General features: G+C 53.6%; 1 protein-coding gene across 2 annotated transcripts; it reads right to left on the bottom strand.

The window, feature by feature from the left end:
* Positions 1-202: 202 nt before the first annotated feature.
* IRX4 (iroquois homeobox 4) lies at positions 203-9,026 on the bottom strand. Of its 2 annotated transcripts, none has more exons than XM_082753388.1 (6): positions 8,897-9,026; positions 4,057-4,122; positions 2,890-3,141; positions 2,404-2,510; positions 1,172-1,494; positions 203-987 (listed from the first exon to the last, which is right to left on the bottom strand). In XM_082753388.1, the coding sequence occupies exons 2-6, from the start codon at positions 4,099-4,101 to the stop codon at positions 236-238; spliced, it is 1,479 nt and encodes a 492-aa protein (XP_082609514.1). In that variant the 5' UTR covers positions 4,102-4,122; positions 8,897-9,026; the 3' UTR covers positions 203-235. The 2 variants fall into 2 exon arrangements, with proteins under 2 accessions (XP_082609514.1, XP_082609513.1); XM_082753387.1 differs by having other exon boundaries at positions 4,057-4,215; positions 8,897-9,020.
* Positions 9,027-9,507: the final 481 nt, after the last annotated feature.

Genomic DNA, 9,507 nt, shown 5'->3' on the forward strand with positions numbered 1-9,507 from the left:
TCCCTTAAAGTCGCAGCCAGGAGAAATTAATTCTTCAGAAGAGCAGTGAGTCGTCTGTCCTTTGAACTGAGCAAACTGAACTTTAAATCCTCGTTTCTGTTGTTAAAAAGGAAAAAAAAAAAAAAAAAAAAAAAAAAAGGAAATAAAAAGTTTTATATTTAAACTCTCACAAGTCTCTTTTCAGTGTAGCTGACTCTTCCAGTGCAGGGAAGTTCTTAGCCCCTCAGTGGGGCCGTTAAGAGCAAAACATTTTGCTTCCTGCTTTGGGAAACGCGATAAACTCCTTGCTCGAGTCGTGGTGGGCCAGGTTTGACAGCTGCCCCTTGAGCACGTTGGCGCCGTTGCCCACCGAGCGTCCCAAGGCGCCCGTTTCCAGAATGGCTCCTTTGGTGGTAGCCCAGGACACCGTGGTGTTGCTCAAGGCTTGGTTCAAAGTACTGTGCCTGAACAGGGGGTCGTGAAACACCCCGTCCACCCAGTTCCTGAGGTTGGTGACCGGTGAATCCTGGTGCCTGTCGATGACATTGACCGGGGTGGAGACGGCGGTGGCGGCCGAGCCCCCCTGCCGCTTCAGCATGCATGAGGGGTACTCGGCCTGGTTGAGGGAGGTGGCGGTGTGCGCCAGGGACCAAATCCGGGGCTTCGCCTCCAGCAGCTGCTGTCCCTGCGGGAAGCACATTTTGGGCTCGCAGCCGCGGGGCCGGGCCCCGAGCAGGGCCGCCTCGCACTCCTCGGCCGCCGGCTTCAGGCAGCTGCGGGCCCTCTCCGCCTCCTCCTCCTCCTCCTCGTCGACGGCGGCCGGCAGCGGCAGCTTGGCGGGGGGCTCGGCGGCGCGGGGCGGGGGGCCGCCGCCCGGCAGCGGGTGCGGGTGCGGCAGCGGGTGCGGGAAGGGCCGCCTCATCTCGCACTCGGAGCTCTCCGACTCGGCGGCGTCCAAGTCCTCCAGGTCGCTGAGCTCCAGCTCCTTCTCCTCCTTGCCCGTGGGCTCTGCGGGAGGGGTGGGGGGAAGGGACGGCAAAAACAAGACACGCGGTCACTGGAGGCGCCGCGCTGCCCCGCGGGCGCCCCCGCCAGCGAAGCCCGAGGCCAAGGGGGCGAGGCCCCCCCCGGGGCCAGCTGGCGGCCGACCCCCCGCGGCCGCGCCGCTAAGTGCCCCTTCCTAGCAGGGTACCCTCGGCTTTCTCGTTCTTCATCATCGCGTCTTCCTGCGAGCCCTCCTCCTCCTCCTCCTCTTCCTCGTAGGGCCGCTTCTCGTCCGAGCACTTGTTCCGCGGAGGCCAGGTCATCTTGTTCTCCTTCTTGAGCCGCCGGCGGGCGTTGGCGAACCAGGTGGAGACCTGGGTGAGGGTCATCTTGGTGATGATGGCCAGCATGATCTTCTCGCCCTTGGTGGGGTAGGGGTTCTTGCGGTGCTCCTGCAGCCAGGCCTTCAGCGTGCTGGTGGTCTCCCGGGTGGCGTTTTTCCGCCGCGTCCCGCCGTCCATCCCGCCGTACCTGCGGGCACAGCCGAGCACCCCCACCGTGACCCGCCGCCCTCGCCCCCCGACGACCCGCCTGATGCCCCCCTTTGGGGCGGGGGCTCCCCGGGTCCCGGCTCTGACACGCGGCACCCCCCGTGGGTGGGGACGGCAGGACCACGGAGGGGACAAGAGGGCGAGGGCAGCTCAGCTTCCAGGGGAGGCACGGCCGAGGAAGGAGGAGGACGGTGGGCTCGTTCAGCCAGCACCGGGCGGTGTAAAGCTCCGCTGCACCGCGGCGTTTGCGGGGAAAGAGGGAAGAAAACTCCTGTCTTTATTCACGGCAAAGTCAATGTCTACCTTTCGGGCAGCAGTAAAATCCTAGCGGCTCGCAAATGGCCAGAAATCCTGCTTTCCTGTTTTTTTGCTCAGTGCTTCCCAAACAGAATACGTCTGGGTGACCCCAGGGTGTAACTGCTAATAGAAATACATTTCCTCTTACTCCTTTTATTAGCAATACCCCCCCTACCCTTTTGTTCCTGAAATTGTAAATAAATAAATATATATATATATAAACCTAACGCAGATGACACTGGACTGCAACTGAATATTTAATGCACATCCTCCAGCAAAGGTCACCGGCGCCCAATGGGCCTCAAAGGTTGCACCGGCGTCTGAGCGCCTTCTGCGCCCTGTTAAAGCTGATAAAGGCAGCAGGGCAGGCCGGCCGCCTACTCCTGACTCCGTGCGGGAACAAACTGAAGGAGGGGGCGTCGGAGGGGTCCGCAGCCCCCCCGCCACAGGACCACGTGCGGAGGTTGAGCGGCGGGGAAGGGGGCGGCCGGCGGGGACCGTCGGGGAGCGGTCGCTGGCCGAGGCTAAGGTCCGGGCATGGGATGCTGAGGGGGGAGAGAGGGTCCCCGAGGGGGGCCGGTGCTGCCCTTACCTGTCGTACTGGTACTGGCTGAGGGTGTGATCATAGGGGTAGTAGGCAGCCGCCGGGGCGATGCCCGCATGCGCAGAGCCGCTGCCGTCCTTCGCCTCCAAACTGTTCTGCAAAGAGACACCGCGCCGCCGCCCTCAGCCCCCGCCGACCCCCGGCTCGTGGGGAGGGGGACATCCCCCCCCGACCCGGCCCGGGGCCCCCCCTGGCGCGGCGGGGTCCGTAGGGACGTGAACTCAGGACGGTGCTGCGATGCGGGGAGAGGGAGGAGGAATAAGAGGGGAGGGGGGCGCAAGGGCTGGCTGGGAAGAGCGCCCCGGTGACTACCAGCGAGGGGGGGACCCGCAGCCATCGTCCTGGCCGGCTCCTCACCCTCGGCATCGCCGGGCCCGGGGGGCGGCGGCGGAACCGGGGATGCGGGGGGGATGCGGGCGGGAAGCGGGCGGGAAGCAGCGGAACCGGGGAGGGGGGCGGTGGAAGGGGGCTTACCAGGGAGTAGAAAGCGGGAGCCTCGGTGCCGTAGGTCACGTAGTTTCCATAGCCCTGGGGGCCGGCGTAGGGGCCGCCGTAGACCCCCAGGGCGGCGGCGGAGTTGAGCTCGTGGCGGGCGGTGGCGAGCAGGCGGCTCTCGTACACAGGACAATAGACCGGGGTCTGCGCCGAGGCGGCCGCCCCCGTCTCGGCCAGTGTCCGGCCGCCGGACTCGCAGCAAGTCGTCAGGGAGTTGGTGCTCATCAGGAACTGGGGGGGGAGAGAGAGGAGCGCTCAGGGCGGGGAGGGAAACTTCGGCACTTAAAACTAACTTTGATCGCCACGGTTGCGGCTTTGGGGTGTCGCCCCCCCACTTCCCTCCTCCCCCCCCCCCCCCATCTCCCTACTCCTCCTCCCCTCGCGTGTTTTGCTTTGGGGGTTAAAACGTTAAAACAGAGGTGCCAGTACTTTATCAGTTAAAACAAAAAACAATAATAATAATAATAAAAACCACCACCACCAAACACCCCGTGCCTGTAGGCGTTTAATCCGCCGCAACGCATTGCTCCAGCCCTTTGCGTTTAAAGCCCAACTTTCCCGGTGTGCTCTGACAAGACGGGGTTTACACCGCTTTTCCCCTCTTGCGGCACAATGCTTCCCATCTGCATTTTTAAACCTTTTTTTTTTTCTTCTTTTTTCCCTCTATATCACTCATGCATATTTATTTTGACTGCAGATTTGTAGCGGCCATACACGCATCTGTTATTAAGCTGCTGTTTTAGAATAGCCCATTATGTTTCTGCAGTTCAGCCCTCAGTACTTTCGTGTTTAATTGGTAAACTGTAGATTTAATCGGGAAAGATTAAAAAAAAAAAAAAAAAGCGCTCGGGGGAGAGAGCGGGTGGGGGCTGGGGGATCTCTCGGTCCTTTTCTCACCTCGCTCATCTCTGTAATCGTCCCCCACGCATCGTTATCACCCCGAAAGACCCTAAATCCCGAGTGTGCCTCCCCGTTTCAAAACACGGGCACAAGATATAACTTAGGCATCATCCAGGCATGCTGAGTGAGTAACCGATTTCACGCTCTCTCATGCTAGAAAGGATCGCTGCAGCTTTTAGCACTGAACGGAAGTGATCAATAATGACTGAAATTCAATCAATTAACGTTTGTAGGCAAAAGTCTTACCTGGGGTGCAGAGGAGTAAGGGTAGCCAAACTGAGGATATGACATGGTACAGAGGCTCCCAGTTATCTAGAAACAAGGCGAGACGTCTGATCTGCACGCTATTGCAGCCTTGCTCTGCTCTATTGTACCAATTGATTGGTAACCACAGGTCCCTAGATGCTTATAGGACGAAGCAGAAAACCACATTTAATTTATTTACATGCTTTTTGAACTTTTTTTTTTTTTTAACTAAAGAAAAAAAAAAGACGTATAGTAATTTTAGCAAGTTCGCCTCTACAGCTGCGACACAGAAATAGTTGTTACGTGAGGGCTGCGAGGCTGGCAAACGTGACGGCAGAAACACATATTTTGCACCCACGGAAAGGGAAAGGAGGAGAAAAAAGGGGGACCGAAAAGTAGAACAAGCACATCACGTCAGAACCACGTTGTTTTACAGGAGCCGAGCCTCTGACGTCACGTAAAACCTATTCAAATTACCTTGCCTGGAAGTTTAACATTCATTTTCGGGAGTCTTGGAGCTGGCGTGGAAAACAGACTCTCTAGCATCTCTCTCAGGCTGCCTAACAGGAGCGAAAGTTTGGAAAGCGCTCCAGCACCAGCTATGCCTGTTCGCAACATATCTATATTAATTTCTTTGGGAAGGAAATGAATGGTTTCAACCTGAAGAATCAACGTCCTATCAGCTAAGATTTTTCCCCCCCCGACCTCCTTCGTCACTGAAGGGATGGTAAGCACTTTTAATTAGAAATTAATTAATGAGCAGCTGCTTCTTCCCACCCCACAGTAATAATTAGTCTCAATTACAAACAAGACATATGAAGGGACACACGACTGAGTCTTCATTTAAGATTTAATCAACAGTTAAAATTAGCGCTAATGCTGACAATAAAGCACATGACATGCAACCCTGCGTTTCTTTTCCAGCTTTTATTCCCGGCGTGTGATTACAGGTAGAAAACCCTACGAGCGTATTCCGGGGAGTGATTGAAGGACGTGACTTTTCACGTTAAAACCACTCGGGTGCCGTCGCAAACCTCCGCTGGAAAAGCCAGCCCTTCTCTGAGGGCCGCATCCAGCCTGCCTGCGTGTTCCCAAGTGGACACGGCTGAAAGGGGGGTGTTATAGCGGGGGGGGGGCAATGCCCCGACGTGCCGAGTGCTGCTTCCCACAGGGGAGCAAACATTTCTCTGCCAGTGGTTCCCGGCAGAGCGGAGCTTCCCTCGGGACCCTTTGGCGGTGGGGTCCGGGGTAGCACCCTCGGGGCGCAGCGGGACCTCTCAGCAGAGCCGATGGGGCGGGCGCCTCTCCTGCGCCGCCGCCCCCCTTCCTTTCCTTTCCCCAAAGTCGCCTTTTGTGGGGGCCGTGCCCCCCTCCTTAACCAGGCAGAGCCCCCCACAGCCCCCCGGAGGGGCAGGCTCCGTGCTGCCGCCCTGCGGAGGCGGCCGTCGGGGGGCTCCAGCAGCCCCTCTCCCCCCGACGGCCGCAGCCGACGGCGGGCGGAGAAAGTGGAGGACGGGGCTGAGCGCTGCTCCGCGGTGTGCAGACTTGCTCAGAGAGATTCCTGGGTTCAGACATGTGAATAGCCCCAGGGTCACACTCTAATTAATGATGATGTTCTCTTCTTCTCCCCAGCTGGAAGACTGCCTCCCAGAAACGAATCTGCCCACACTGACAGCTCGATTGAGGGTGATTGATGACTATCTGGAGACCACAGTACACATAATATAATATCTGCTGCGTAATTGCTTTAATTTACAGATGAAAATACTAGTTCTCGGATTGAGTTAGACTACAGCGAGCGGTGCTTTATGGCGCTTCAGAGTGTTTGCAAATAAAAGATATCAGATACAGTACATGCAAATTATCCTGACAGCTTGCTATCTGTAGCCGGGAGAAACGTATGAAGAACGGGAATCAAATGACATTAATAATCGAGTTTGAATTCCGTATTGATTTCGGGCGGGGGGGGGGGGGAAAGTGCTTATCCTTTTCTCACCTGAACTGCTAATTTCTTCTTCTTCCCGGGAATATTAATAACTTAGCCATTGGGTTTCTGTTACAGAAACGCTTCTTTATTCCTTCTGCGACCCGGTGCTGCCAGAATATAATGGTAGTTTAAGTTACTATTTACAAGCAGCTTCCTTCTGTGCATCGTGCTGCCGGGCTGTTGCATTGTTTTGGAAGAAAAGACACCCAGTGTTTACACAATGGTCTGCCTGCAGTGTTGGGTACTGCTCACTCTGCCTCCTATGCTGATTACGTTGGGGGTTGTTTATTTAAGCCCTGGAGTATAACTCACCGGTGCTAGGGAAGAAAAGAGTTGCACTTATCTCAAGAGTGGCTCAGGGTAAAGCACTATAATTAGCTGAGAGAGCTAGAGAACTGCCTTGAGAAGTCCTCACAGTTTTCCAGGCTGCAGTTTGGGAAATGTCCCGTTGTGTTTCCTCCTCCCCCCCCACCTTCTTTTGATACTACTGCAGATGTCAACTCTGCAGTGGCCCGCAGAACACTATGGGTTTTGATATTTAGATGAGTCTATTAAACTTTAAAATACAAGGTAAAATTCAATATTTACAGTCCTTGTCTATTTATATATCACAGTTGTCTTTCATTGCCCTGCCCCATGCAAATACTCTGGTGCCCGTTTTTGAACCGAACTTTCCTGGATTAATAATGATAATTATTTGTCATTGTAATTTGCAGCTTTGCCTGCTTTAATACTTTACACCCGGTCAGCATTGTGCCACTTCCAATCTGTATTCCCTAGGAAGTAGTCATTAAAACACAAAACAAAAACCCACCACCACCACTAACAACAAAAAACAAACCACCACCAACAACCCCCCTTAATATTTAAACACTGACATTACATCTTCCTAAGGCGTTCACATCTTGTTTCACTTGCAATCTACAAATAATGGCCCTTTGTTGATAAGAAACCCAACAGAGTTATATTTCATCTTGAATTTTTGGTGCCAGAGCACAAACATGCAATAAGCCCCACAATGATTTAAAATAACCTTTGTGGTTCTTGCACATAAACAACGTAACACTGTTCAAATCCAAGTAAAGACGCTTAATGCTGTGGGCTATATCCTTAAGCACTTGGAAAATGCAAGCCTTTGCTGTGCAATAAAACTTGTTCCTTGTCAAAGCCCCTTTCCCGTGCAAACGAGTCAACAGCACACCAGAAAAATAAACACGCCGTGCTTTCTCCGAAGTTTGAGAAAGTAAAAGCCATGGCAATCGATACGGAGCGCTGCAGGGTTTCCCTCTCTTAAGAGTCAGCCTGAGCACCCAGAAGAGCGGATATTTTCGCACCAAAGCCAAACTAAGTACATCTTCCAGGGTTACGTGCTTCTTCCCCGGGAAGCTGGAGCCAACGTTCATGCAAGTTTTATCATAAAAACACGAAACTAGAAGGAAACGCTGTGATACTGGAACAGGCCACAGCAGGTAAAACAGAGAACCGCGTCAGGACTAACGCTTTGATGGACGTCTTCAGGGACATGATCTAGAGGCAGTTAATGCAGCTACAGTTTTGCTATCTGCATTTTCATCACCTCCTCGTTCCGAGGGGTTATTGCCACTCCTGGAAATATTTCAGCGACGGAATTTGCTTATGGGCTAAACAGACTTCAGCAGGCGCTTTCAGTCGAGTTTGCTTTGTTTTCACGTTAAAGATTTAAAGCAACCTTGACACCGCCTGACAAACGCCGTGAAGCTCTACACGTTGCCCATTTGGGATCTGACATGGAACCGAGGGCAGCCTGCAACATTTTCAAGTAGATTAGCTCCCAGGAAGGCGGTATCGCCAGTAGGCGCGAGGTGTTTTTAGAGCCCACCTGAGGTGTGATTGCCTACACTGCACTGCAAATCGGGGGGCAGCGAGTCGGTGGTGCCTACCTGCACCAGCCCACATAATGGCTTGTGATCAGCACAACTATGATGACAAACACAACCGTTGCATAAGAAGGCGCCGCTAATTAATTCACGCAGATTACAACTACGTGTAAAAGCGGTTGTTCCAAGCTATCCGTTTGAATGCTTTCATTTTGTAGTCTTCAATCCTCTTGGCAAACAATCTAGATTAAAGCAGAAAGGCCTCACATGCTCACTCTGTTCTTTGTATTTATTAAACTTTTCACACTGAAGGACTAGAGCCAACACGCACACACGCGCTCACTCTCACCCCCCAAAACTTTTCAGCAAGAGAATAAGCAAATGCTGCGACCTGGGCAGCCGCTGTGGGGCTAGATGGACCCTGCCGCACATCCACGTTTACCTGCCCGGTGCAGAGCATACAACTACGCTGTCCCTAGCCAAGCAGAGATTATTCGAGGTTTCCCTTTCCAGCTCCTGCACCCCAAGCGCCGCAGACTCGTAGGCATTCAAACGCCACCGCCTTCGAGCTGCCTGGCAGCAGACAGCTTGAGCGTACTTCTGTGCGAAGAGAAAACTTTCCTACGTGCAAGGTCAAATCTTATTCCCTTTAAAGTTCGTCTTAAAATCCAGAAAGTTTGACTCGGTACCTTACCTTAGCGCTCGCTGAATATCATATCCACACCCCCTTCCCAAGAAATAACACATATGTTAAATTACATTTGCCCTCTCTCCTAGGTAAAGATTGCACAAAGCCAAATGATTCATCACAGATAGTTTCTCTTCCCTCCAGCAGTTCGTTTTCAGCTGCCTTGCTGCTAGAGCAGGCTCCGAAGGGGGGAAAAAAATAAACCCCACCGCCCCCCTCCTCCCCGCTTCCGTAGAGACAGACAGACACACACAAGCATCACCACCAAAACAAGGAGATTTTTTTTTTTTTTTTTTTTTTTTTTTTTACCTGCGGTCACACCAGGCTTCGGCTAAAACCTCGTAGCGAGAGCTGTGCCATGGCAGGGCTTCTCTCCTCTTGTTTGCGCTGGCTCACTTTGCAGGGAGCTACGGAGAACTAATGTAGACATTTCTCAGTGTATAATACCTGACTGGAGTGGCACAGTGCCTTCGGTCCCCAGGCGCCACAATCACTTCACTAACCCCCTGTACTAGAGTGACGTTCAAGTGAATAGCTCCACTGATCACACTCTTTCCTGCTGATTAACACTTTCCAACACGACCAGGCGCTCGGGTTCCAACTTTTCCTTTTAAAACAGCAGCAGCCAGCACTGCTTGCCTCGTCGGGTTATAAACGCCGTCTGGGGCGTGGGGGACACCATAATTAATAGCAGGTTAGTAAAATTAGCGCTGCCACTCCAATTGCTGTCCTCGTTGCCAACAATAATTGCATTGATTCGGGAAGGACACGAATGTCCTCCATTTAACCTAATGATCGGCGGGTTGCACACGCTGGAAGGCAGCCGGCGCCGTGATTAAGTGCGCGCACCTCCGAGCTCCCATTTATCTCCGCGGCTCAAGGCTGCGCTGGCGCTAAACTTACGGGCAACTCTGCCTCTC

Source organism: Aythya marila (genome assembly GCF_965140915.1).
Source record: "Aythya marila genome assembly, chromosome: 2".
NCBI lineage: Eukaryota > Metazoa > Chordata > Aves > Anseriformes > Anatidae > Aythya > Aythya marila.

Bases quoted from the DNA above. Each gene is read 5' to 3' on its own strand.
- IRX4 (XM_082753388.1), bottom strand. From the start codon at position 4,101: ATGTCATATCCTCAGTTTGGCTACCCTTACTCCTCTGCACCCCAG. The intron at 2,511-2,889 runs GTAAGCCCCCTT...GTCTCTTTGCAG, and splicing joins CTCCCGCTTTCTACTCCCTG to AACAGTTTGGAGGCGAAGGA. The intron at 988-1,171 runs GTACCCTGCTAG...CCCCTCCCGCAG, and splicing joins GAAGAACGAGAAAGCCGAGG to AGCCCACGGGCAAGGAGGAG.